Raw genomic sequence first — 27,992 nt, forward strand, 5'->3', positions numbered from 1 at the left:
GTGTGATTTTTAACTTTGGAAACTTCTAGAACACGTCAGAATGTTTCCCCTCCGGACCCAGTTCTGAAATAATTTAACGTAACATTTCCATCCCTTCCCTGGGAATTTTTTTTTCGTTGGAGAAAGATTTTTTTTCTCTGTTCCTTTCTGTCAGTTTTCTTGGTAAAGGCTGGATCCCTTTCTGGAATGTTCTAGAACATCCAAAGGAGCGTGTGGAATGTTCTGGAACCATTATGAGAGAAAAAAGAATATTTTTAAAACCGTCCAGCAACTTTTAAATAATTGTGGCTGGAGTTTGTCGAAAATAAAACACATCTTCCCGCTTTGGAAAGTTCTAGAAGCGTCTGGAAAGTTCGGGACGTTCCTTTGGCGCCTTCCCGCGGTCAGGAGGACAACCCCGCCCCCCCATCCACGGCCCCGCCCCCACGCACCCCGGCCCCGCCCCCACGCACCCCGGCCCCGCCCTCCACCCACGGCCCCGCCCCCACGCACCCCCGGCCCCGCCCCAACACCAACACCTCGCGCGCAACTGGGGAGTCTATTCGGTGTTACACGCGGCCCCGCCCCAACACATCCCCGGCCCCGCCCTCCGGCCACGGCCCCGCCCCGACACCAGCGCATCGCGCCCGATTGGGGAGCCTGTTCGGTGTTACACGCGGCCCCCGGACGGTTTTGAGTGGGGCGCCAGGGGGCTTCCGGTCAGGCCGGTGTGTTGCCTAGAGGTGGTTTCGGGGAGGAGGGTGGGGGGACACCGGCTTCCGGTCCGGGAGGACGGTTGAGTCAGGGACACCGGCTTCCGGTGCCCGACCCGCCTGTCCTGTGTCCGCGGGTGGTTTGTCGGAGCGGGCGGGTGAGTGAGCGACGAGGCCTGAGGCCTGGGCCTGGGCCCGGGCCCGGGGTGAATTCACCCCCTCCACCCCCTCCACCACCCGGAACTTGTAGAAGATTCTGGGGTCTTTATCCTTACAAACCTTCCCTTCTTATCCCTCCCCCCTCACTTACCCCCTCCACCCCCCTCGCTTACCCCCCATTACCCCCTTTCCCCCTCCTCACCTGCCTTTTGCCCTCACCCCACTTTTGTCCTGCAGTCAACTCTCCTCACCCTGTCTCACATCTCACCTGCTGTCACCCCCCCTTTCCTCTCGCCCCCCTTCCTCTCGCCCCCCCTCCTTTCCTCTCGCCCTCCCCTCCTTTCCTCTCGCCCCCCCTCCTTTCCTCTCGCCCCCCCTCCTTTCCTCTCGCCCCCCCCCTTTCCTCTCGCCCCCCCCCTTTCCTCTCGCCCCCCCCTTTCCTCTCGCCCCCCCCTTTCCTCTCGCCCCCCCTCCTTTCCTCTCGCCCCCCCTCCTTTCCTCTCGCCCCCCCTCCTTTCCTCTCGCCCCCCCTTTCCTCTCGCCCCCCCCTTTCCTCTCGCCCCCCCTCCTTTCCTCTCGCCCCCCCTCCTTTCCTCTCGCCCCCCCTCCTTTCCTCTCGCCCCTCCTTTCCTCTCGCCCCCCCTTCCTCTCGCCCCCCCTTCCTCTCGCCCCCCCTTCCTCTCGCCCCCCCTTCCCTCTCGCCCCCCCTCCTTTCCTCTCGCCCCCCCTCCTTTCCTCTCGCCCCCCCTCCTTTCCTCTCGCCCCCCCTCCTTTCCTCTCGCCCCCCCTCCTTTCCTCTCGCCCCCCCTCCTTTCCTCTCGCCCCCCCTCCTTTCCTCTCGCCCTCCCCTCCTTTCCTCTCGCCCTCCCCTCCTTTCCTCTCGCCCTCCCCTCCTTTCCTCTCGCCCTCCCCTCCTTTCCTCTCGCCCTCCCCTCCTTTCCTCTCGCCCTCCCCTCCTTTCCTCTCGCCCTCCCCTCCTTTCCTCTCGCCCTCCCCCCTCCTTTCCTCTCGCCCTCCCCCCTCCTTTCCTCTCGCCCTCCCCCCTCCTTTCCTCTCGCCCTCCCCCCTCCTTTCCTCTCGCCCCCCCCCCCTCCTTTCCTCTCGCCCCCCCCCCCTCCTTTCCTCTCGCACCCCCCCCCACTCCTTCCTCCTGCCTCCCCCTCCTTTCCTCCCCTCAAACCTGTGTCTCTCTAACCCAGGCAGCGTTCTGGTAAACCTCTTCTCCAAAGCCTCCTGTACTGTGGGATAACTATGAAACAGGATAAACAGTCCAACCATGTGATGCTGTGAGGTTTGATTTGGATTAAATGAAATGTACCAAGTTGAGACTTGGGTGGATTTTAGTATTCAGCAAAGGACAGAAAAGATTGGTGGAGGAAATTGCATGCGTAAATCTAGAAAAAATGAAAACAGGCTTCTGTAATTATGTAAAATGGAATTAGTTGCTGAAAGTAAATGTGGGGAGCAAGGAGATGGCAGAGACAGCAAGCAATGGTTTTTGTGTGTCAGCTATGGCAAGTGGAAAGAGTTTGGCTGCTGACTTGGGAGGCTAGATTCAAGTTCACTTCTCTAATGTGAGCACAAAGATGCACCAGTGTGTTTACTTCTAGGCTGAGTAAAGAAAGTCTTGGGTTTTTGGATTTTTAAAAAAAAGTATTTGATAAAAGTGCCACATATGTGGCCATCACTCTAAGGGAGGATGCATAGAATTTTATGGAGTTTAATTCAGATAAATGTGAGGTGCTGCATTTTGGGAAAGCAAATCTTAGCAGGATTTATAAACTTAATGGTAAGGTCCTAGGGAGTGTTGCTGAACAAAGAGACCTTGGAGTGCAGGTTCATAGCTCCTGGAAAGTGGAGTCGCAGGTAGATAGGATAGTGAAGGTGGCGTTTGGTATGCTTCCTTTATTGGTCAGAGTATTGAGTACAGGGGTTGGGAGGTCATGTTGCGGCTGTACAGGACATTGGTTAGGCCACTGTTGGAATCTTGCGTGCAACTCTGGTCCCCTTTCTCTCGGAAAGATGTTGTGAAACCTGAAAGGGTTCAGAAAAGATTGACAAGGATGTTGCCAAAGTTGGAGGATTTGAGCTACAGGGAGAGGCTGAACAGGCTGGGGCTGTTTTCCCTGGAGCGTCGGAGGCTGAGGGATGACCTTATGGAGGTTTACAAAATTATGAGGGGCATGGATAGGATAAATAGGCAAAGTCTTTTCCCTGGGGTCGGGGAGTCCAGAACTAGAGGGCATAGGTTTAGGGTGAGGGGGGAAAGATATGAGACCAACAGGGCAACTTTTTCATGCAGAGGGTGGTGAGTGTATGAAATGAGCGGCCAGAGGAAGTGGTGGAGGCTGGTACAATTGCAACATTTAAGAGGCATTTGGATGGGTATATGAATAGGAAGGGTTTGGAGGGATATGGGCCGGGTGCTGGCAGCTGGGACTAGATTGGGTTGGGATATCTGGTCGGCATGGACAGGTTGGACCGAAGCGTCTGTTTCCATGCTGTACATCTCTATGACTCTATGACTAATTGGGGTTAATATAGAAGCATAGATGTAGCAGTGATTAAGTGACAGCTAGGTAAAAGATTGAATAAAAGACAGGAAACATAGTCAGTTTGGAACTGGTCAGTTTCAAGTTGGTAACGCTGTGATTTGAGTATTTATAGTCCATCTTCATGACAGGTGTCTAAGTGTGATATATTTTGGTTCACAATTGGTGGTATAATGGACAGTGAAGAGGGTGACTTCAGAGTACAGCAGGATCTTGATAAGGTGGGCCAAGGAGTGGCAGATTTAGATTTAGATAAATGTAAGGTGCATTTTGGAAAGGCAAATCAGGTCAGGACTTGTACGCTTCATGGTAAGGTCCTGGGGAGTGTTGCTGAACAAAGAGACCTTGGCGTGCAGGTTCGTAGCTCCTTGAAAGTAGAACTGTAGGTAGATTAATGAAGAAGACATTTAGTATGCTTGCTGTCATAGATCAGTACATTGAGTATAGGAGTTGAGAGCTGAAATTTTGTTGCTGGAAAAGCGCAGCAGGTCAGGCAGCATCCAAGGAGCAGGAGAGTCAACGTTTCGGGCATGAGCCCTTACGACTCTCCTGCTCCTTGGATGCTGCCTGACCTGCTGCGCTTTTCCAGCAACACATTTTCAGCTCTGATCTCCAGCATCTGCAGTCCTCACTGTCTCCATGTTGAGGTCGTACACAACAATGGTTCAGCCACTTTTGGAATACTGCGTGCAATTATGATTTCCCTGCTGTAGAAAGGCTGTTGTGAAACTTGAGAGGGTTCATAAAATAATTTCCGAGCATGTTGCCAGGTTTGGAGGGTTTGACCTATAGGCAGAAGTTGAATAGACTGGGGTTATTGAATAGACTGGGGTTATTTCCCTGGAGCATCGGAAGCTGAGGGGTGACCTTACAGAAATTTATAGAATCATGAGGGGCATGGGTGGGGTGAATGGCCAAGGTCTTTCTCCCCAGAGTAGGAGAGGTGGTGTGTGGAGATGGAATGAGCTGCCAGAGGAAGTGGTGGAGGCTGGTACGATTACAGCATTTAAAAGGCATCTGGATGGGGACATGAATAGGAAGGGTTTGGAGGGCCGAATGCTGGCAAATGGGACTAGATTTATTTAGGATATCTGGTCAGCTTGGCTGAGTTGGGCCGAATGGTCTGTTTTCTGTGTTGTACACCTCTATGACTCTGCATGAAACAAAGTAGGAAATTAAGCTGTGGGGACAACGCAGTAAGCCTGGACAAGGTAACTGTAGGTACAACTTCGAGGAGAAAGTGAGGACTGCAGATGCTGGAGATCAGAGCTGAAAATATGTTGCTGGGAAAGCGCAGCAGGTCAGGCAGCATTAAAGGAGCAGGAGAATCGACGTTTCGGGAAGGGCTCATGCAACACATTCTCAACTGTAGGTGCATGACTATGTGATGGGAAAAGATGCTGAGTTTTTATTAAATGGATGTTATTGTTTTGAGGAGAATTGGGTGCCCTTGTGGAAGCAGCACAATGTTAAAATGAAAAAGGAGGTGATCCTGTGACGATGTACCTGGGTTACGGTCACTCAGGTCTCGGGGGTGAGGTTGAAGCATGTGACAGATCGGGTTGTCCTCTCCGAGGTTGTAGGTCGTGGTGATTGAACTTGTTGCTCTGACACCCGCTCTGTTTCTCTCTCGCCCTCCCCTCACACAGCGAAGTCGAGATGTCACTGTCCAAACGTGACCTGGATGAGCTGAAGCCATGGGTGGAGAAGACAGTAAAGAGGGTCCTGGGCTTCTCCGAGCAGACCGTGGTTACGGCAGCACTCAACTGCGTGGGCAAAGGGATGGACAAAAAGAAAACAGTGGGTACGCTGGGAGTGCCTTTTCTAACCCCAGAGGCTGTGCCATGGTTTAATTGTATTGCTAAGGGTAATACAGGCAGCATCCAAGGAGCAGGAGAATCGATGTTTCGGGAAGGGCTCATGCAACACATTTTCCACTGTGACTGTGGTGGGAAAAGATGCTGAGTTTTTGTAAATGGATGAGCAGGGGGAATATATTGCTTATGTACTTCGAATGCGTGGAAAAAGAGACTGGTGAACCTACTCTGAGCCAAGTGGCCCCGGTTCAAATCCCACCTGCTGTGCCTTTTATCAGATCTGAGGGCCCTGCTTGCCCCTCTGGTGTAGCTGGGTCCAAGTCCATGTGTCCCTGAAGAGGGGAATGTGGCACACCGAGGGCTCCCTGTGAACCAGTGGGCACTGCACAGGCTGATGTGCATCAATGCATCCCGATCTGATCTTCAATTTGCTTTGCGCAGTTTTAAGTGCTCCCTCTTCACGGGGGGGGGGAGCGGGGGTAGGGTGTTCACCTTTTATGTTGGTTCCTGAATTTCACTAATAGTTTCAAAAAAAAGCGACTGCTGGAATCCTGGGTTGGGAGTTAGGCTGAGATCGTTGGTGGAATGGAGCCTTGTCGATCAACAAGGGACTGTTCAGTCGAGTTGCACACTCTGTCACTTTGTGTAGGGTCCCTTTGTCAGGGCTGGGATTAAAGCTGTCCTGCTCAAACCCCCTTGTGGGCATTTTTTGTGTGATATGGTCACAGGTGCCACCCTCAGTCTGGCCCTACTTCCTTTTGCCAGGGGGCAGGTGGTCCAACAATGAGAGAGACTAATGTTGCTGCAATCCCAGCAGAACAAGGGGCTGCTCTCTCGTGAGACAGACAGACAGAGATGATTGGTGTTGGGTTTAACCCCCATGTCTCAGAGGTGGCTGAGATGGTGCACACTTCATGGTAACTTTGGCTGGTGGTGTGGGAATCGAACCCATGTTGTTGACTTCAGTGTACAGCAAAGTAGCTGTCCAGCTAACTGAACCAATAAACAAACCCTGGGTGTTGCTCCTGGAATGCAGCGCCTGGAAATGTGGTAGAGGCTGGTTCTATTGATCTTTCCAGAGGGGCACCGGACAGTTATTTGGTGAGAAGTCGTGTGCAGGATGATGGGGCAAAGGTGGGAGATTGGCAGCGGGTAATGATGCTTATTTGAAGGGCTGGGGCAGGCATGGTGGCCTGAATGGCCTCCTGCACCATAACAATTCTGTAATTCTTCTGTGAAGTGGGCAAAAGGTGGTAAATGGAAAGTGATTCTGTATGTGTCTGACTTCGTTTTCTCTCGCTCTCTCTCTCTTGCACTCTCTCTCTCTCTCTCTCGCGCTCTCTCTCTCTCGCGCTCTCTCTCTCTCGCGCTCTCTCTCTCTCGCGCTCTCTCTCTCTCGCGCTCTCTCTCTCTCGCGCTCTCTCTCTCTCGCGCGCGCTCTCTCTCGCGCGCGCTCTCTCTCGCGCGCGCTCTCTCTCGCGCGCGCTCTCTCTCGCGCGCGCTCTCTCTCTCTCTCCCCTCCCTTGCTCACGCTCTCTGTCTCCATACTCTCCCACATTCCCCACACCTCTGTGGCTCTCTCTCTTGCCATGCTGTTGGTCTCTTCCCCCTCACCGTACTCGCGCATTCTCTCCCATGCGTACTGCCTGTCTCTCTCCCCGTGTGCTCCCCCCCCCCGCCCCAATCCCCTGTAGAGCACCTGAAACCGTTTCTGGACGACTCGACGGTGCGGTTTGTGGACAAGCTGTTCGAGGCGGTGGAGGAAGGCCGCAACACCCGGCACTCCAAATCCGGTGGGGAGAAACACCGGAAAAGGGAGCTAAAGGTTGGCACTCACTGGCCCACTCGATATTTCAGGTGGGGGGGGTGGGGGGGTTGCCTGTTTACAGCCCCCTACCAGGCAATGCCTGTCTGACTTGGTTAGGTGTGGCGATGGCAGTGGCGGGGAGCTGGGATTCCGTCTGTGTTCTCTGCTTTATGACTGAACCCACTGGGTTTCCAGATTGTGCCTCCCACCCTCCGATTCAAGCTTCTGTTAAATCCGACATCACTGACCATTCAGCCCATCGTGCTTATGCCGTCTCATTGCGTGAGAGGGATCCCAATTAAGTCCCACTCTCGGCCTCCAGTCCCCTACAGCGCCTTCATTCCCACACCACTGTCCCCGTCCGTTCCTGTTACATCTGCTTCCCCCACTCCTTTTGGCAGCATGTTTCAGCTCAGAGCGAATCCCTCTGTCCTTTCATACACTGGTTCCTCCGAATATTCTCTAGGTTGTGTCCCTCTGGTGACAGACCCTCTTGCCTGAGGAAACACTTCCTCATTGACTCGATTAGAACCTCAAAAGCCCCTCTATGTTGATGAGGTGTTTGAGGAAATACAAATATTTGGGTAATGAAGGTCAACTCTCTCCAAGGTTACAAATTAATATTTTTTGAGGCTACCATTTCTAATTGAAAATTCTCATTTTGCAATCCCCTCCAGTCTTTTTCTATCTTCCAGCCTCCCTCTGTCTCTCACCACCTCCCCCATACCCCCTCCGTATCTCTTATCATTCCCTCTTGCCCCTACACACCCCCTTTTTTATAGTCATACAGCATGGAAACAGACCCAACTAATCAACTCTGACCATATTTCCAAACTAAACTAGTCCCATCTGCCTATGTTTGGCCCATGTCCCTCTAGACTTTTCCTGTTCATGTAGCTATCCAAATATCTTCTAAACATTGTAGCTGTATCTGTATCCACTTCCTCTGGTAATTTGTTCCACACACAAACCTATCTCTGTGTTTTAAAAATAAGTTGCCCCTCCTCTCACCTTAAACATATATTCCCACCTTATGGAAAAGACTGTGGCTATTCATCTCATCGATGCCCCTCGTGATTTTATAAACTTCAGTCACCTCCCAACCTCCCCTGTGAAAAAAGGTTCCAGTCTATCTTTACAAGTCAAACCCTTTATTCCTGTGTCACATCCAGCCCCTACACCCCCTCCCTATCTCTGTCACCCCCTCCAGCTCCTACACCCCCTCCCTATCTCTGTCACCACCTCCAGCCCCTACACCCCCTCCCTATCTCTGTCACCACCTCCAGCCCCTACACCCCCTCCCTATCTCTGTCACCACCTCCAGCCCCTACACCCCCTCCCTATCTCTGTCACCACCTCCAGCCCCTACACCCCCTCCCTATCTCAATCACCTCCTCCAGCCCCTACACCCCCTCCCTATCTCTGTCACCACCTCCAGCCCCTACACCCCCCCTCCCTATCTCTGTCACTGCCACCAGCCCCCACACCTCCTCCCTATCTCTGTCACCCCTACTCGCCCCCACATCTCCCTATCTCTGCAACCTCCTCCAGCCCCTACACCCCCTCCCTCTCTCTGTAAATGCCTTCAACTCTGCATTCATTATCGCATTTCTCTCATCCCCTTTAGCCTGTACTCTGCTCCATATCTCAAATCTTCTTCAGACATGAGGAACCTCCCTTTCCCTGCCCTTCTGCAACTCCTACAACCCTCCGTGATCTCTGCACTTCTATATTCAACCCTGCACATTGCTCCCAGCACCTCTGTCTGATTGTAATTGCTGTAGGATTGATGACCACGTCTCCACTGCCTGGGGCACTCCATCCTGGAATTCCCTCCCAATCCCCCTCTGCCTGTCCACTGTTAGCCATAATTGTGGTTACCTAATATCATCCTTTGTGTCTCGTGGTTGAATTTGATCCAGTTTATGCTCTGCTAAGCACACTGGGCTGTTAAAGGTGTTGTATGAATGTGAGCTGTTGTTGCTTGCAGACCGCAGTAACCTGAATGGGTGCCTCACTCTTTTCCGTTTGTTTTGCTGGCAGGAGGTCTTTGGCGAGGATTCGGAGGTCACTCGGGAATCGTCGTCCAAGAGGAAACGGATCCTGAGGTTCGAAGAGGTTGAGGAGAATGACATTATCCCCGGACCACCCACAGAGAGCCCAGGCATGCTCACAAAGATTCAGGTCAGTTTGATTTCTCCATGATGCCTACCGAGACCACAGACCGGTCAAAGAGTTGGCAGAGCAGGGCTGGATTTACAGCAGGATTCAACAAGCAGTGTATTTTACAGCAGGCTGTCTCTACTTACATAGCACACTATTGGAGACAATCAACAGAGTCAATAAGGCACTGCAGTACCGAGTCTTCAGGGCCTGTTCGGATGGCGCCCGGCCTGCAGGGTGAAAGTGAGGACTGCAGCTGCTGAAGATCAGAGTCAAAACGTGTGGTGCTGGAAAAACACAGCTACTCAGGCAGCATCCGAGGAGCAGGAGAATCCACGTTTCGGGCACCAACTCTTCATTAGGCATCATGAAGGCCTTCTGTCCGAAACGTCGACCCTCCTGCTGCCTGACTGGCTGTGCTTTTCCAGCACCACACTTTTTGACCCCGGCCTGCAGGGCCCGTTCAGACAAGGCCGGGCCTGTGCAGACGGGGCCCGGCCCGCCGGGCTTGCTCGATTTGATTAATTTATTGTCACGTTTATCTTGTTACAGTGAGAAGTGTTGTATAACAGTATTTAAATAGCACACGGCAGTGAGCTGTTGATGAACTATAGGAAGGCCGAATCATTGAGCAAAACTGTAACAACGTAGTCATCCAGCACAGAAGCAGCCTAATCAGTTCATAACCCCAAACTAAACTCCCATCTGCCTGTTCCTGGCCCATATCCCCCCAAACATTTCCTGTACGTGTCCTTATCCAAATGTCTTAAGTGTTGTAACTATGCCCACATCCACCACTTCCTCAGGAAGTTCATTCCACCTGCAAATCACTCTCTGTTTAAAAAGAAAGTCCCTCTTGTCTTAAATCTCTCTCCTGTAAGGTTAAAAATGTGCCCCCGTGTCTTGAAATCCTCCACCCGAGTGAAACGGTAACCACCACTAACCCTGTCTGTATCCCTCATTATTTTATCAACTGCTTTAATCTCACCGCTCCACCTCAACATCGAATAGCTGAATTGTTGGCATATCTCTGTCCCTGGGAGGGTTTGATGGGGGGACAGTGTAGAGGGAGCTTTACTCTGCATCTAACCCCGTGCTGTCCCTGTCCTGGGAGGGTTTGATGGGGGGACAGTGTAGAGGGAGCTTTACTCTGTATCTAACATGTGCTGTCCCTGTCCTGGGAGGATTTGATGGGGGGACAGTGTAGAGGGAGCTTTACTCTGTATCTAACCCTGTGCTGTCCCTGTCCCTGGGAGTGTTTGATGGGGGACAGTGTAGAGGGAGCTTTACTCTGGATCTAACCCTGTGCTGTCCCTGTCCCTGGGAGTGTTTGATGGGGGGACAGTGTAAAGAGAGCTTTACTCTGTATCTAACCCCATGCTGTCCCTGTCCTGGGAGTGTTTGATGGGGGACAGTGTAGATTAGACTTACAGTGTGGAAACAGGCCCTTCGGCCCAACAAGTCCACACCAACCCCGCCAAAGCGCAACCCACCCATACCCCTACATTTACCCCTTACCTAACACTACGGGCAATTTCCCATGGCCAATTCACCTGACCCGCACATCTTTGGACTGTGGGAGGAAACCGGAGCACCCGGAGGAAACCCACGCAGACACGGGGAGAACGTGCAAACTCCACACAGTCAGTCGCCTGAGGCGGGAACTGAACCCGGGTCTCAGGCACTGTGAGACAGCAGTGCTAACCACTGTGCCACCGTGCTGCCCCAAAAAGCAGCGTGGGCTCCTTCGAGCCGGAATTGAACCGGCGACCTGTAGAGGGAACTTTACTCTGTATCTAACCCCGTGCTGTCCCTGTCCTGGGGAGACAGAGTTGAGGAAGATTTACTTTCGGCCTTAAGGCCCCGAGGAAGCTTGGTTATTGATTCTGATGTTTTGCTGTGAATTGACTCCTTTCCTTTTCTTTATTTGCCTCAAACAGATCAAACAGATGATGGAAGCGGCGACAAAGCAGATTGAGGAGAGGAAGCGGCAGCTCAGTCTGATCACCCCATCGTTCCAGCAGGTAACGGGTACTGTCACACCAGCGGCTGTGACGGTGGCGCTTGGCTGTGCTGTGAACACCCACTGTGCCTGATCATTGCTGCCCTCCAGGGCACTTGGGAGAGAAAGTTGGGTCTGGGAGGGTTCCAGTTATCCCTTCCATTCCGGAGTTGGAAGGGATGTCCTTGGAGTTAACCAGGGACTTCTGTTTGTCCATCTCAGTGGCGTTCAAGATAATTTCAGGCAGTGTCTTTGGACTGAGTGCTCGGAACAGAGAGGGGTTGTGCAAGAGGGAGGACAGATCGCGGAGGGGCATCCCTTCCCTGGCCGGCGTCACTTCAGTCAAAGGTGATGTGATGGTCGTTGTGTCGGGATTTCTAGTATCTTCCTGTGCACCCATGAGCTGCTGCGGGCTCTCTTTGAGCACGGGAGGTGGGTGGATCAGTGTTTGTTGCTGTATCTGGTTGCCCATTGAGGTGACGGCGAGTTACTTTCTTGAACTGCTGCAGTCTGTGGTGATGGAGGGTACACCCACAGTACTGTAAGGGAGTGAGTGGACGTCTGTATGTGTCCAGGCAGCACGGTGGGTGGATTGGAGGGGAACTTACAGTTCCATGTATCTGCTGCCCTTGTCCTTCTAGATATTAATGGTATCTAAGGAGCCCTGGTGATTTGCTGCCCTGCATCTTGTAGCTGGTACACCCTGCTGCGACTGAGCGTTAGTGGTGGAGGGAGTGAATGAAGGAAGGAAGGTGATGGATGGGGTGACCATCAAGCAGGCTGTCGTCTTGAGGTGCCACAGCCCAATGTTGACTGGATGTCGACCTGTGACCTATTCTGGGGCTAGCTAGGGTGGTGAAAGGTGCTGCAGAAATGGGCGTCTCTCTGCTGCTCGCTGTTGCCTGACGTGACCTTGTTTCTCTGCAGCGGGTTTCGGCCCTGGCTCCCAACGCCGACCTGCCCCCGATGGGTCAGACCATCCAGCCCTCCCAGGCGGCCTCCTTCATGAACGATGCCATTGAGAAGGCCAAGAAGGCGGCCGAGCTGCAGGCCCGGATCCAGACCCAGCTCTCCTTGAAGCCCGGACTGCTGCAGAGCACCAACCTGGTGGGCCTCGCCAATCTGCACGCCATGGGCATCGCGCCCCCGTGAGTATCTGTGCTGCCCCATGGGGGGGAAAGTGAGTGGTCCTAGCCAGCACTGACCGAGGGTTGGGAGGGGACACTTGGTGAAGGAACCCTCTCTCCCTCACGTTGCCCCTATCCTGCTGTTTACCCCGACCATGCCCCAGGGGGTGAATTCCACATTCTCCCTCTCAGGATACAGACTTTTCTCCTCGATTCCCATTTATTTGTAACTGGACCGTATTGGCAGTCCTCCAGTTGCTGTCATTCCTTCACATGGTATTTTTCACTGTTGCGTGAGATATTTCTGCATGGGAGCAGATGCCCTGTCTCCCGTGAGAGCATGTCCCCTGTTTTCTCCCCACTCCAGTAACAGGAGAAGGCCATTCGCCCCCTCCAGCCTGCCCCACCATTCTCGATCACGGCTGAAGGTCCACCTCCAACGCCAATTACCCACATAATCCCCATATCCCTTGGTGTGACTGGTCACCAGAAATCTCTCAGCCTCTCCCTGTTTCAATCTACTGAATTCTGCTCTTGCCCCTCTGTATCCTTTTATCGTGTAGACTAGGCTGCCCAGTCACTGTGTGATCTTGTCTCTCTGAGATTCCATAAGCTTTATATAATGTCTGTCAGTGTTGCCCTTCCAGATGAATTCTAGCTCACTAGCAAGCACTGTATTTGGCCAGTTGGGACTTTATTTGGTATTTTTCAAAAAAATCACTGATGGGATTTGGGTGCACTGCCTGAGTCGGCATTTATCGCCTGTCTCTAGTTGCCCTTGAGAAGGTGGAGGTGAGCTCCCTTCTTGAGCACGGTTGTCGGCTCTCAATGCCTTTAAGGAGGGAATTCCAGGATTTTACACCTGGTGCTAGTGATGAAATAGTGTATTAGATTAAAAACAATGACTGCAGATGCTGGAAACCAGAGTCTAGATTAGAGTGGCGCTGGAAAAGCAGGCAGCATCCGAGGAGCAGGAAAATCGACGTTTCGGGCAAAAGCCCTTCATCAGGAATACAGGCCTGAGGGTCTGAAGGGTGGAGAGATAAATGAGGAGGGTGGGGGTGGGGAGAAAGTAGCATAGAGAAACAGTACCTTTCCAACTCCAGATCGGGGGTGTGAGGAGGAGGCAGCAATGTTCCCATGTATCAATTGCCCTTGTTGTTCTGGATGGAAGTGGTCATGGGTTTGGAAGGTCGTGCTGAGTTGCTGCAGTGCATCTTATTGATGGTGCGTACTGCTACGGCTGAGCATCAGTGGTGGAGGGAGTGGATATGTGACCCAAGCGGGTTGCTTCGAGTGTGATCGGCGCTGCACCCATCCAGGCAAGTGGGAAGTATTCCGCTGTGCTCCTGTCTTGTGGCGTGTTGATGGTGGGACAGGCTTTGGGGAGTCAGGAGGCGAGTTACTGGTTGCAGGATTCCCAGCCTCTGCCCTGCTGTTGTGGGGCACTATTTATATGGCCGCTCCGGCTCAGGCCAATGGTAACGCCTCGGACTTTAACAGTGGGAGATTCAGTGACGGTAATGCCATTGAGCTCCCAAGACCAATTATTAATAGTCTCCTGTGAGATGGTGAACCCCGGGATGTGATAGTGGCAGTTCAATCAGAGTAACATTATTGCTGGTTAGATTGTACGTTGTGAGATGGTGACCATGCAGGTGGTGATAGAGGGGGAGGTTCGGGTTGGTAACACCATTGGATGTCATGGGAGTGATGGTTAGACTCTGTCTCTTTGGAGATGGTAATGAGATGGATGTTGATCGTTGGGGGGGTGGGATTCACGTTGGTAATGGGAATGAATGTCATGGGGAGATGGTAATGAGATGGATGTTGATAGTTGGGGGGTGGGATTCACGTTGGTAATGGCATTGAATGTCATGGGGTGATGGTAACAAGGTGGATGTTGATAGTTGGCAGGGGGGTGGGATTCACGTTGGTAATGGCAATGAATGTCATGGGGAGAGGGTAATGAGATGGATGTTGATAGTTGGGGGGTGGGATTCACGTTGGTAATGGGAATGAATGTCATGGGGAGATGGTAATGAGATGGATGTTGATCGTTGGAGGGGTGGGATTCACGTTGGTAATGGGAATGAATGTCATGGGGAGAGGGTAATGAGATGGATGTTGATCGTTAGGGGGTGGGATTCACGTTGGTAATGGCATTGAATGTCATGGAGAGATGGTAATGAGATGGATGTTGATCGTTGGGGGGTGGGATTCACGTTGGTAATGGGAATGAATGTCATGGGGAGAGGGTTAGATTCTGCCTTTTTGATGGTCTTTGCCAGGCATTTGTGTGGTACAAATGCCATTTGCCACGTTAGCCCAAATTGCTGCCTTGACCACCAGTGCCCCCCACCCCCCCTTCCCAGTCCAATTGTCTGTCCCCTCCCCAAAAAAAACTTGGCACAACGACAGTCGCATCCCCACTGCCGATGGTGGAACCGGAGGGTGTTGGTCTGTGTATGGGTTCAGACTGACAGGTCCTGTTTCCATTGGCAGCAAAGTGGAGTTGAAGGAGCACCTGAAGCCGACACCGCTGATACTGGACGACCAGGGCCGGACGGTGGACGCCACTGGGAAGGAGGTGGAGCTGACCCACCGGATGCCCACCCTGAAAGCTAACATCCGAGCGGTGAAGCGCGAGCAGTTCAAGCAGCTGCTGCTGAGGGAGAAACCCAGCGACGACCTGGAGGCCAACACCTTCTACGACCCCCGCGTGCCCGTGCTGCCCTCCCAGCGCCAGAAGAGGATCTTCCGTTTCCACGAGAGGGGCAAGTTTGAGAAAATAGCCCAGAGGATACGCACCAAGGTAGCGGCGGCCGGCCTGGGACAGGGGAGAGGGGAGGGGGCTCCGTTTCCCCTCAACCCCCACCTTGCGAAAGAGAAATCAGTCGGGCCAGGTGGGAGGGGGTTGGACTTTAAAGGGAATAGCGGCAGAGTTGAATTATTTAAGGGTAAGGATAAAGGGCGAGATGAAATGCTATTCTTATAGCCTCGGTTCCCCCCAGCAGGCTAAAAGCTGCCATGATGTGGATTGGTGTTTAATTGAATCCCTTGTGAATGTTTGGTGGACGGTAAAACTCCCGTGACCCCGGTGAAGGGGAAACGGAGCCCCCTTTGATCTCTCAGCGCGCCTCCCTCTACCTTTTCTGACTGAAAGCGTAAGCTCTGTGCTTTTGCCTATTGGGTAGGTAGCACGGTGATTAGTCACTGATTTAATAATCCCAGCGAAAAGTCCAAACTGTACGGCCTGGCGTTTCGAGGGACCCAGTTTGTTGAAATATTTGGAAGTAGAATTGGTCAAGGGGTCTGTAAAAGGTGTTGGAAAACCCCATCAGGTTCACACTGAAGTCTTTCCTGCTGTAGAGCTGCTGACTTGGGGTGGCAAGAGCAAGCAGGGATGGGGTTGGGGGCTGGAAAATGCAATCCTCGCATCCCACAATCGCATGAGTGGAAATGGGTGACGATGCGGGAAGGAGCTTGGGGGTGGGTTGGGCATGACTCCACTGGTGCTGTATCTTTAATGCAGTTACCTCCCGCCACCCCACCCCCACCCCCCCCACCCCTGCCCTCTCCATTCTGTGTTCAGGCGCAGCTGGAGAAACTGCAGACCGAAATCGCCCAGGCGGCCAAGAAGACGGGCATCCAGACCTCGACCAAGTTGGCACTGATCGCCCCCAAGAAGGAGCTGAGGGAGGGCGAGGTGCCGGAAATCGAGTGGTGGGATTCCTACATCATTCAGAGCGGGATTGAGCTGTGAGTTGCCTGGACGCTGGGTGGGGAGTGAGGTTCTGAGGGCTGGGTGAGGACTCCAGGCTGTGTCGTTGGGCTACCCACCGGTGTGCACACCCTTGCAACTCTTAAACCCCACAAAACATCTGGTTGATTGCCTGGTTTGCTGATCCCTTTCCCTAAGTGGGCAGCAGGGTGGCTCAGTGGTTAGCACTGCTGCCTCACGGCGCCAGGGTCCCAGGTTGGAATCCCCCCCCCTTGGGCGACTGTGTGAAGGTTGCACATTCTCCCCCTGTTTCTGTCTGCGTGGGCTCCCTCTGGTTTCCCCTCTCAGTCCAAAGCTGGGCAGGTCAGGGTGGGTTGACCACCTGTGCCTCTGGAAATGGCTGGGGCAGCCACGTCACGTCCGATATTACGTGTGTTCATAACTCGAGTAAAAAGGAGAGCACTTGTCTTGACGTTCCTTTCTATCTCTCTGCCTCTGTTTTGAATTGAAACGCTTGCTCAGGACGGCGGAGAATCTGAAGAATGAACAGAACTTCCACGGCATTACAAACTTGGTGGAGCATCCGACTCAAATCAGCCCTCCCGGTACGAGCCCCGCGGCGGGATGGGTGTTAGCACTGCAGGCCAGCCCCAGCTTTAACTCCCCTGCACTGCCCTGCGCACTCTTTCCCCAGTTCTGACATTCCCCACCCCTCTGGGTCGGTCTCGATGAGCGTGCGCAGTCTGTTTTATTTCTGTCTAAAAGGGAAAGAACAGCTTTTCGGGGCCTCCCAAAGTATTTCACAGCCACTGCGGGATGTTCAAAATAACACAGGGATGGAAGAAATGTGGGGGCCAAGTGACACGTTCTCTCAGCTACGTCCCTCCGGCGCGGCGCTCTGCCTGGCCTCCGTCCCTCCTGACGGTGCGGCGCTCTGCCTGAGCTCCGTCCCCTCCTGACAGTGCGGCGCTCTGCCTGGGCTCTGTCCCCTCCTGACGGCGCGGCGCTCTGCCTGGGCGCTGTCCCCTCCTGACGGCGCGGCGCTCTGCCTGGGCTCCGTCCCCTCCTGACGGCGCGGCGCTCGGCCTGGCCTCCGTCCCCTCCTGACCGGCGCTCTGCCTGGCCTCCGTCCCCTCCTGACCGGCGCTCTGCCTGGGCGCTGTCCCCTCCTGACAGTGCGGCGCTCTGCCTGGGCTCCGTCCCCTCCTGACCGGCGCTCTGCCTGGGCTCCGTCTCCTCCTGACGGCGCGGCGCTCTGCCTGGCCTCCGTCTCCTCCTGACGGCGCGGCGCTCTGCCTGGGCTCCGTCCCTCCTGACGGCGCGGCGCTCTGCCTGGGCTCCGTCCCTCCTGACGGCGCGGCGCTCTGCCTGGGCTCCGTCCCCTCCTGACGGCGCGGCGCTCTGCCTGGGCTCCGTCCCCTCCTGACGGCGCGGCGCTCTGCCTGGGCTCCGTCCCCTCCTGACGGCGCGGCGCTCTGCCTGGGCTCCGTCCCCTCCTGACGGCGCGGCGCTCTGCCTGGGCTCCGTCCCCTCCTGACGGCGCGGCGCTCTGCCTGGGCTCCGTCCCCTCCTGACGGCGCGGCGCTCTGCCTGGGCTCCGTCCCCTCCTGACGGCGCGGCGCTCTGCCTGGGCTCCGTCCCCTCCTGACGGCGCGGCGCTCTGCCTGGGCTCCGTCCCCTCCTGACGGCGCGGCGCTCTGCCTGGGCTCCGTCCCTCCTGACGGCGCGGCGCTCTGCCTGGGCTCCGTCCCCTCCTGACGGCGCGGCGCTCTGCCTGGGCTCCGTCCCCTCCTGACGGCGCGGCGCTCTGCCTGGGCTCCGTCCCCTCCTGACGGCGCGGCGCTCTGCCTGGGCTCCGTCCCCTCCTGACGGCGCGGCGCTCTGCCTGGGCTCCGTCCCCTCCTGACGGCGCGGCGCTCTGCCTGGGCTCCGTCCCCTCCTGACGGCGCGGCGCTCTGCCTGGGCTCCGTCCCCTCCTGACGGCGCGGCGCTCTGCCTGGGCTCCGTCCCCTCCTGACGGCGCGGCGCTCTGCCTGGGCTCCGTCCCTTCTGACGGCACGGCGCTCTGCCTGGGCTCCGTCCCTCCTGATGGCGCGGCGCTCTGCCTGGGCTCCGTCCCTTCCTGACGGCGCGGCGCTCTGCCTGGGCTCCGTCCCCTCCTGCCGGCGCGGCGCTCTGCCTGGGTGCCGTCCCTCCCTCCTGACGGCGCGGCGCTCTGCCTGGGTGCCGTCCCTCTCTCCTGACGGCGCGGCGCTCTGCCTGGGTACCGTCCCTCCCTCCTGACGGCGCGGCGCTCTGCCTGGGTACCGTACCTCCCTCCTGACGGCGCGGCGCTCTGCCTGGGCTCCGTCCCCTCCTGACAGCGCGGCACTCTGCCTGGGCTCCGTCCCCTCCTGACAGCGCGGCACTCTGCCTGGGTGCCGTCCCTCCCTCCTGCCGGCGCGGCGCTCTGCCTGGTCTCCGTCCCCTCCTGACGGCGCGGCACTCTGCCTGGGCTCCGTCCCCTCCTGACGGCGCGGCGCTCTGCCTGGGCTCCGTCCCCTCCTGACGGCGCGGCGCTCTGCCTGGGCTCCGTCCCCTCCTGACGGCGCGGCGCTCTGCCTGGGCTCCGTCCCCTCCTGACGGCGCGGCGCTCTGCCTGGGCTCCGTCCCCTCCTGACGGCGCGGCGCTCTGCCTGGGCTCCGTCCCCTCCTGACGGCGCGGCGCTCTGCCTGGGCTCCGTCCCTTCTGACGGCACGGCGCTCTGCCTGGGCTCCGTCCCTCCTGATGGCGCGGCGCTCTGCCTGGGCTCCGTCCCTTCCTGACGGCGCGGCGCTCTGCCTGGGCTCCGTCCCCTCCTGCCGGCGCGGCGCTCTGCCTGGGTGCCGTCCCTCCCTCCTGACGGCGCGGCGCTCTGCCTGGGTGCCGTCCCTCTCTCCTGACGGCGCGGCGCTCTGCCTGGGTACCGTCCCTCCCTCCTGACGGCGCGGCGCTCTGCCTGGGTACCGTACCTCCCTCCTGACGGCGCGGCGCTCTGCCTGGGCTCCGTCCCCTCCTGACAGCGCGGCACTCTGCCTGGGCTCCGTCCCCTCCTGACAGCGCGGCACTCTGCCTGGGTGCCGTCCCTCCCTCCTGCCGGCGCGGCGCTCTGCCTGGTCTCCGTCCCCTCCTGACGGCGCGGCACTCTGCCTGGGCTCCGTCCCCTCCTGACGGCGCGGCGCTCTGCCTGGGCTCCGTCCCCTCCTGACGGCGCGGCGCTCTGCCTGGGCTCCGTCCCCTCCTGACGGCGCGGCGCTCGGCCTGTGACGACATTGGAGTGTCTGGATTTTGCGTTGAAATCTGGGGGCCAATCTTCTGGCTTGCGTGGCGGAGGGAGTGGGTACATGCCAGGGACTGAACGTCTACCCTTGGTGCACAGCTGCTGCTGGCACGTTGGTGCGTGGGGGTTTTTTCTGTGAAGCATCCTCTGCGTGAGCAGGGTGGCTGCTGGTGAGAGCGCAGCGATCTGGGTCTGGCTGACTGTCTGTCTTTGTCTGTCCACCCCCTCCACATTGTGTGTGTGTGTGTGCGTGTGTGTGCGTGCACAGTTGACACAGACAAGCCGGTCACACTCGGTGTTTACCTGACCAAGAAGGAGCAGAAGAAGCTACGACGACAGACTCGACGAGAGGGCCTGAAGGAGATGCAGGAGAAGATACGCCTGGGGCTCATGCCTCCTCCTGAGCCAAAGGGTAAGCAGCCGGTGGAGCCCTCGTGCTTTTTTTTTAAATTCCCAGATCCCTGTCCCCCTTCCTAACAGCGGGGCCTCCTTTCTCTCCCCCCAGTGCGGATCTCCAACCTGATGCGGGTTCTCGGGACGGAAGCTGTGCAGGATCCAACCAAGGTGGAGGCTCACGTCAGGGCACAGATGGCCAAGAGGTTAAAGTAAGTGCTGCGAGGGGGGGGTGCAGGGAAAGCTGAATGGGCCCGAGAGTGCTGGGGGATTGCAAGGATGAACAGTTAGCGAGGGTAGGAGAGAGCCGAGGCTGACGGATGGTACGCAAGTCAGATTGGTGCGTGCGATGAGGTTGCTGGGAAAATGACTCGGCGCGGTCAGGGACCAGCGGGCAGGCTACCTCACCAACCCATCGTCCGAAATGGTGGGGGTATGGGTTTGTCCTTGAATTGGTGATCCCCTCCCCCGGGAGCAGCCTCCCAGCAGGGGTTTGAGTTGTTCCCCTCCCCTGGGAGGGAGGCGAGTGTGGGCTCAGAGGGCAGGAGTGCAGCTGACTGCCGGCCGGTGAGTGGGCTTGGCATTGTGTTGGAGGGGGAGAGTTCGTGGCGAGACTGAGCCGCGACCTCTGAGGCAGCGGAAGGCAGGGCTGGCTCAAGACACCAGCTGGTGGAGCGTCGCAGGCCTTGGGTGACCCCCCCCCCGTGTTTCGTTGCAGGGCTCATCAGGATGCCAACAGTGCCCGCAAACTGACAGCTGACCAGCGGAGAGAGAAGAAGATCAAGAATCTGAAGGAAGACGTGTCCCAGGGCGTCCACATCGCAGTCTACCGGTGAGTCCGGCCGCGAGGTTTCACCTCTGCCACTCCTCACCCTCCGAGTTGGGTGCCCACCCTGTGTGGCTGCTGCCTATTCCACCCCATCGGAAATGCCAGCACTCCCCACGGTCTGCTCGAATGTCCAGGGCACCGGGTTGAAGGTGTCCTCCCTGTCCAGCAGGGTGTGGGTGCTGAGCTGAATGGTGATCCTGTGCCAGGGAATTCCAATGCCCCCTCGCTCCCTCTGCCAGCCCTGCCTACCTGCTGCTCCCCCCCCCCCCCCCCCCCCACCACGGCTGCACTGGTTCAGCTGGACTCAGCCCATTGCTGGCAGCCTCCCCTCCCCTCAACCTGCCGGACTCGGTGCTAGTCCAGGGACAGCACCTCCTGCCAGGTACCTATGGGTTTGCCGTTACTTTCGGCATGTTACGCCTGGTTGTGCACGTTGTTGGAGCAGCGGTGGGCGCTGCGATGCACATCGAAGCCGAAGAGCTTTAGGATGTCACTGATTAAACAATTCGCAAAGCTATGTGTGTATTCGCTGCCAGCAAATGCTTTTGAACTTGACACATTGTGGCCGGGAGCAAGGTAACTAACCTGCTCGATCAGGTCCGACAGTCAGGAACGTCAGCTCGGGCCAGAGCTTGTTTTCTCTAACGTTGGTTCACAGGGTAGTATCGGCCCTAAGGAAACAGGGCTGATCGGATCTTTTTCGATTCCCCTGAGTAACAACAGTAATTTAATGCCTTATCGTACATAAGCCACCTTTGGAACAATGGCATCACAGGGGACAAACCCTCTGACGGTGCGTCGTGTCCCTGGGCGCCGACCCTCTGACGGTGCGTCGTGTCCCTGGGCGCCAGCCCTCTGACGGTGCGTCCTGTCCCTCGGCGCCGACCCTCTGAGGGTGCGTCCTGTCTCTGGGTGCCGACCCTCTGAGGGTGCGTCCTGTCCCTCGGCACCGACCCTCTGACGGTGCGTCGTGTCCCTGGGCGCCGACCCTCTGACGGTGCGTCGTGTCCCTGGGCGCCGACCCTCTGACGGTGCGTCGTGTCCCTGGGCGCCGACCCTCTGACAGCCCCGATTTATGACACTCTGTTATATGTTTAATGTTAATCTGTAGGGCGTTGTCCCCACTGAACGTTGCTGTGGAATTGCCCTAACTGACCCTCTGCCCATTTCAGAATCCGAAACCTGAGCAACTCGGCGAAGAAGTTCAAAGTGGAAACCAATGCGGGACAGCTGTACCTGACGGGAACGGTGGTCCTGCACAAAGATGTTAACGTGGTGGTGGTAGAGGGAGGTGAGGAAGATTGGGCTGAGTTTGTAGTGGTGCCCTGAGTTTCAGGCCATCCTGTCCCTGTCCTGGGAGGGTTTGGGGGGGGGGGGGGAGGTGGGGAACGGTGTAGAGGGAGCTTTACTCTGTATCTAACCCCGTGCTGTCCCTGTCCCTGGGAGTGTTTGATGGGGGGACAGTGTAGAGGGAGCTTTACTCTGTATCTAACCCCGTGCTGTCCCTGTCCTGGGAGGATTTGATGGGGGGACAGTGTAGAGGGAGCTTTACTCTGTATCTAACCCCGTGCTGTCCCTGTCCTGGGAGTGTTTGATGGAGGACAATGCAGAGGGAGCTTTACTCTGTATCTAACCCCGTGCTGTCCCTGTCCTGGGAGTGTTGATTGGAGGACAGTGTAGAGGGAGCTTTACTCTGTATCTAACCCTGTGCTTCCTTGTCCTGAGTGTGTTTGATGGGGGGACAGTGTAGAGGGAGCTTTACTCTGTAACTAACCCCGTGCTGTCCCTGTCCTGGGAGTGTTTGATGGGGGGACAGTATAGAGGGAGCTTTACTCTATCTAACTCCGTGCTGTCCCTGTCCTGGGAGTGTTTGATGGAGGACAGTGTAGAGGGAACTTTACTCTGTATCTAACACCGTGCTGTCCCTGTCCCCAGGGTGTTTGGTAGTGGACAGTGTAGAGAGAACTTTGATTGCAGTTTAGAAGAGTACAGGGGCGTTACTATGTCTATAATCCCAAGCTGTGCCTGTCCAGGAATTTGATGGTGACTGTATAAAGGCATCTTAACGTTTAGAGTTATGGAGTCATAGAATGTACAGCATGGAAACAGACCCTTCGGTCCAACCCGTCCATGCCAACCAGATATCCCAATCTAGTCCCATCTGCCAGCACCCGGCTCATATCCCTCCAAACCCTTCCTATTCATATGCCCATCCAAATGCCTCTTAAATATTGCAATTGTACCAGCCTCCTCCACTTCCTCTGGCAGCTCATTCCATACATGTTCCTCCCTCTGCGTGAAAACGTTGCCCCTTAGGTCTCTTTTATATCTTTCCCCTCTCGCCCTCTAGTTTTGGACTCCCCAACCCCAGGGAAAAGACTTTGCCTATTTACCCTATCCATGCACCTCATAATTTTCTAAACCTCTATAAGGTCACCCCTCAGCCTCCGACGCTCCAGGGAAAACAGCCCCAGCCTGTTCAGCCTTTCCCTGTAGCTCAAATCCTCCAACCCTGGCAACATCCTTGTAAATCTTTTCTGAACCCTTTCAAGTTTCACAACACCTTTCCGATAGGAAGGAGACCAGAATTGCACGCGATATTCCAACAGTGGCCTAACCAATGTCCTGTACAGCCGCAACATGACCCTCCCAACTCCTGTACTCAATACTCTGACCAATAAAGGAAAGCATACCAAATGCCGCCTTCACTATCCTACCTACCTGCGACTCCACTTTCAAGGAGCTATGAACCTGCACTCCAAGGTCTCTTTGTTCAGCAACTCACGAGGACCTTACCATTAAGTGTATACGTCCTGCTAAGATTTGCTTTCCCAAAATGCAACACCTCGCATTTATCTGAATTAAACTCCATCTGCCACTTCTCAGCCCACGGGCCCAGATCCTGTTTGTTTTCGATGAGTAGAGGGACCTTCAGTTTTAAAAGGGTTCTTGCTGGGATCAGGGTATTGGGAGCAATGCTCCTGTGAGGGCAGGAGATGGTGATGCTGCCCCTTTTTGAAGTGTGTCCATGGGCAGAGAGGGAGTGTTGCTAAAAGCAGCCATTCCCAGGTTTCAAGGCTGTCCTCTCCTCTCCTCTCCACTCAGGTCCTAAAGCACAGAAGAAATTCAAGCGTCTGATGCTACATCGTATAAAGTGGGCTGAGCAGACTGCCACTTCCCGAGACGACGGTGAGTCATGACGTTGGTTCCTTGCTTCCCTCCTCCAGGATGCAGTCTGAAGGGACAGGACACAGACCTGCTGAAGTCTACAGCATGTAAAGGGAGCAGTGAAAGGGGAATGGTCAAGCTCTGAGATGTGAGATGATAGGCTGAATTAGTTTTGGTTCATTTGCTGGCAGGCCAGCATTGCTAGCCCATCCCTCTTTGTCCCTTGAGAAGGTGGGGGGGTGTGAGGTGCTGCTGCCTTGAATCACTGCAGTCCACCTGCTGTGGGTTGACCCACCATGCCGGTAGGCGGGAATTCCAGGATTTTGATCCAGTGACTGTGAAGGAATGGCGGTTATATTTCCAAGTCAAGGTGGTGAGTGGCTTTGAGGGGAACTTGCAGGTGGTGTTCCCAAGTACCGAGGTAAAAACAATGACTGCAGATTCTGGATCAGCGGTGCTGGAAGAGCACAGCAGTTCAGGCAGCAGCCAACGAGCAGCGAAATTGATGTTTCGGGCAAAAGCCCTTCATCAGGAATAAAGGCAGTGAGCCGGAAGCACGGAGAGATTATCTAGGGGAGGGTGGGGGTGGGGAGAGAGTAGCGTAGAGGAGCTTCAGGGCAGAGGGAATGCCCTGGGAGTTGCAGTGGGAGAGGGACTCCCTGAGATTCTTGTAGAGAGAGGAGGAGAACTTGCCACTTGTCAGCCCAAGCCTGGAGATATCATCCAGATCTCGTTGTATTTGAGCATGGGCACCTTCTGTGCGGTGTACGCAGGCTGGCAGTTCACCAGCTTCAGGTATTTCACTGATAAGGGAAGGTAGTCAAAGGGCCGGATGTTGGGTGCTTGCAGCTCAGTGTTTGGAGCGAGTTAAGCCCGGGCTTGTAATCGTGTGTTTTTGCCTTTCCACCCTCCCAGACGAAGACGGATCAGACGATGAGGTTGTGAAGAAGGTGAACAAGTGTGTGCTGGTGTGGGAGGTAAGTGGTGTTTCCATCAATTGCAGCTCCCTGTGACCCCACAGCTCCCCGGCCTGATGGCTTGTTTGAACACCAGTGCCTTGGGTAACTCAGCCACCACCTGAAACTGAGCCTGTCTGCTCAGCGGAGTCTCTGCAAGCCCAGACTGGTCCGACTCCCGCAGGCGGATGACACTGAGGCGAGCTGGAGCAGCTGCCTGCCTGTGCCGACCACCCGCACCCCTCCAAAGCCTTTGGCGATGCTGCTAATTGATATATTTAATTAAGTCGTGTATTTGCTGTAACTTGAGCCTCTGCGGCCTTTTGGAGACCCAATTCTGGACCCTGGCTCGTCACTTGGTTTCTGCACCCCAGCCCCAAGCTCTGGAATCACCTCTGCTCGGCTGCGCTCGCGCTGCCCCTCCCCAGCTCGTGCTCTCTCTCTCCCCCTTCGAGCACCTGACCTCTTTCCACAGCCATCCCTCAAGTGACTCGGTGTCAAATTAGATTTGTGCGCTTCTGTGGGACGCCACAGGTGCTACATCGATGCAAGTCATCAAGTGGTGGGTTGTCATTTTCAGGCCTTGCCTCGATTTTTGTCATTGGCATGAGTGAGCACTGACAAGGGTTCCGCAACTGCTCTCCGGGGTCCTGATTTGTGTGTGACACCCTCTGTCTCCTTTTTTCCTCTCTTGACAAACCAGGGGACGGCGAAGGAGAGGAGTTTTGGCGACATGAAATTCAAACAGTGTCCGACAGAGAGCATGGCACGGGAGCATTTCAAGAAACACGGAGTGGAACAGTACTGGGACCTGGCCATCAGTGAATCGGTGCTGGAGGTTACAGAGGACTGAGGTGGCAGCATTCCGCTCCGTGTCTTCCCACTGTCTGAGGCCATTTTGGATTTTTCACGGGTGTTGGGCTTGGGAGGGTGAGAGGAGATGGTGTCTTGGTGTGAGACGGGCTTTCGTCTAGGGCTGGGAAGAAGCCAAGAGCTCGAAGGCTCTCTGATCCAAAATGCAGGAATTGAATATTGCCTCCAGATATAGGTACCGCTATTCTCTTGTACATCCCGTTCTCCGTACAGCTACCGTGTTGCCAGAGCATGTAGGAGACTGGAAAGATGTGCAGTCCTTTCTGACCGTGCTTACATCTGCCAGGGAAAGTAATATTGAGCGTTACAAATGTGATACAGTGGCCAGTCGCAGCATGAAAAGAGAAAGGGGTTCTCATAATCCCCATTCTGATCCATATTGACAATTCTGATGCTTTTGAGCTCAATTCTTTTCCGAACAGCTTCTAGTCTCTCTGGAGCCGGGGGAATCCTGTCAGGAACCAGCTGCTTCCCTCGCCCTCTCCACCCTGGTTTGCATTTTTGTTACAAGTAAAAGAAATGGATAGAGCAGAGATTGGGGGGGGGGGAGGGGGGAGTGGTGTCGGTGTGATCATTTTCTCTCCTCTTCCCCCCCCCCCCCCCCCCAAACCGGGAACGAATCTTCACCCCGTAAAAGAAATTGGCACTGCCTTTGTTGAGGTCGGTCTCACAGGTTTCGGGAATGATCCATCTCACTGAATAGCTTTAGGACAAATTTGGTTTTGAACGTTGATCAGAAAGTTTGCTGTTTTATTCCAGCCAGGGCTGAGGCTTGACACCCCCATTCTGTTCCAGTGCAGTGATGAGTGCATCGCATATTGTCATTCCCGACCTTCAGTTCGAAGTCCTTTTCCCCAGAAAGTCATTCATCTCCCTTTTTACCTTGCTCTTGCACTCTTGCTCTGTCTTGCATGCTCACTTTCTCCCTCCCTCTCTCCCCCTTTTTTTTTTCCTTTCTCTCGCTTTCTCTCTCTCCTCTTTCTCTCTCTCTCTTTTTCTTTCTCTCTCTTTCTTTCTTTCTCTTTCTATCTTTCTTTCTCTTTCTATCTTTCTTTCTCTTTCTATCTTTCTTTCTCTTTCTATCTTTCTTTCTCTTTCTATCTTTCTTTCTCTTTCTATCTTTCTTTCTCTTTCTATCTTTCTATCTTTCTTTCTTTCTCTTTCTATCTTTCTTTCTTTCTCTTTCTATCTTTCTTTCTTTCTCTTTCTTTCTTTCTCTCTCTCTCGTGTGCTCTCTCTCTGACTCATGCTTGGGCCTTGACGTGTTTTTGTTCAGTTTGTCCTGTCTGCTGATGGCGAGGTATTCTGGTTGACAGGTGAGTACTAGCAGCAGTGGAAGTGACTCTGACGTTGCCACAGAGACGTGAGATGTAAATCTCTCTGGTCTGATGGCTCATTGCCCCTCGTTCTGAGGAAAGCCACAGCCCTGTTTGGTCAGGATGTTTACTGCACCTCGAACTGGAGAGGCCCAAGGAGCTTTGAGAGATCTCGGTCAGCTGCAGTGGTTCTGTTCCTAATACTAAGGTTAAGGTGGATTATTTCTTTGAGTCACAGAACATGACTCTTTTATCTAACCTCATGTTTCACTTATCCTGGGAATGTTGGATGGGAACAATGTAGAGGAGCCTTTATTCTATATCTAATTCCCTGCTGCCCTTCTCCTGGGGGCTTTGGATTGGAAGGGGAGGGGGGGAGATAGTGTAGATAAAGCTTTCCTTAGTCTGTAACCCGTTGCTGCCCCTGTCCTGGGAGGGGGAATACTGTAGAGGGAGCTTGACTCTGTATCTAACCCTGTGCTGTAACTGCAGTGAGATGATATGATGCTGACTCTGGAGGAGGGGGGGGGAGGTGATATCTCCTGCGTGAAAGTGTACCATATCCTGAATTTGAAACGCTGACAAATGCTGGTATTAAGGTGTCCCCCCTTCATTATATCCTGTTCTGTGCTCGACCTGAATAATCCCCCGTTAACAGCCAATTGTTACCTTTCAAGCGAGAATCTGTGTCAACGGCCTGTTAAAAAGAAGAGAAGCTGCTGAGATACGATTTGTGCTGTAGAGGGTTACAGCTCGGAGTTTCATAATAAAGACTAATTATTTTTTTCTAAAGTGTCAGTGCAGTGTTCTGAAGTCTGTGTCCTCAGCAGCAATGTAGCAATTGCCTCTTCATTTTATTGTCGTCATGTGTGCCCCAGTACAGTGAAAGATTTTGTTTTGCGAGCAGTACAGGCAGATCGTCGCAAACAGGGACATGGAGATCCTAGGGAGCTTGGACAGAGCGAGACACACAGGGTTACAGCTACACAGGAGGGGCACAAAGCAAGATCAACATCACTTGAAGTGCGATCCATCCATTTGTCAGTCTAATTACAGGGAAGAAGCTGCTCCTGAATCTGTTAGTGCGTGTTCAAGCTTCTGTATCTTCTGCCAGA

The 27,992-nt window shown here is 54.9% G+C and overlaps 1 protein-coding gene across 2 annotated transcripts; it reads left to right on the forward strand.

Annotated features, from left to right (window-relative positions):
* The first annotated feature begins 639 nt into the window (after positions 1-639).
* prpf3 (PRP3 pre-mRNA processing factor 3 homolog (yeast)) lies at positions 640-27,669 on the forward strand. Of its 2 annotated transcripts, none has more exons than XM_060820704.1 (16): positions 640-707; positions 5,053-5,207; positions 6,915-7,045; positions 9,071-9,211; positions 11,131-11,214; positions 12,120-12,340; positions 14,825-15,134; positions 15,915-16,081; positions 16,566-16,648; positions 19,611-19,754; positions 19,848-19,947; positions 20,454-20,567; positions 21,737-21,855; positions 23,670-23,753; positions 24,648-24,709; positions 25,392-27,669. In XM_060820704.1, the coding sequence occupies exons 2-16, from the start codon at positions 5,063-5,065 to the stop codon at positions 25,539-25,541; spliced, it is 2,055 nt and encodes a 684-aa protein (XP_060676687.1). In that variant the 5' UTR covers positions 640-707; positions 5,053-5,062; the 3' UTR covers positions 25,542-27,669. The 2 variants fall into 2 exon arrangements, with proteins under 2 accessions (XP_060676687.1, XP_060676686.1); XM_060820703.1 differs by lacking the exon at positions 640-707 and adding an exon at positions 736-850.
* The last annotated feature ends 323 nt before the right edge of the window (positions 27,670-27,992 follow it).

The sequence above is a fragment of the Hemiscyllium ocellatum genome, chromosome 50 (genome assembly GCF_020745735.1).
Source record: "Hemiscyllium ocellatum isolate sHemOce1 chromosome 50, sHemOce1.pat.X.cur, whole genome shotgun sequence".
NCBI lineage: Eukaryota > Metazoa > Chordata > Chondrichthyes > Orectolobiformes > Hemiscylliidae > Hemiscyllium > Hemiscyllium ocellatum.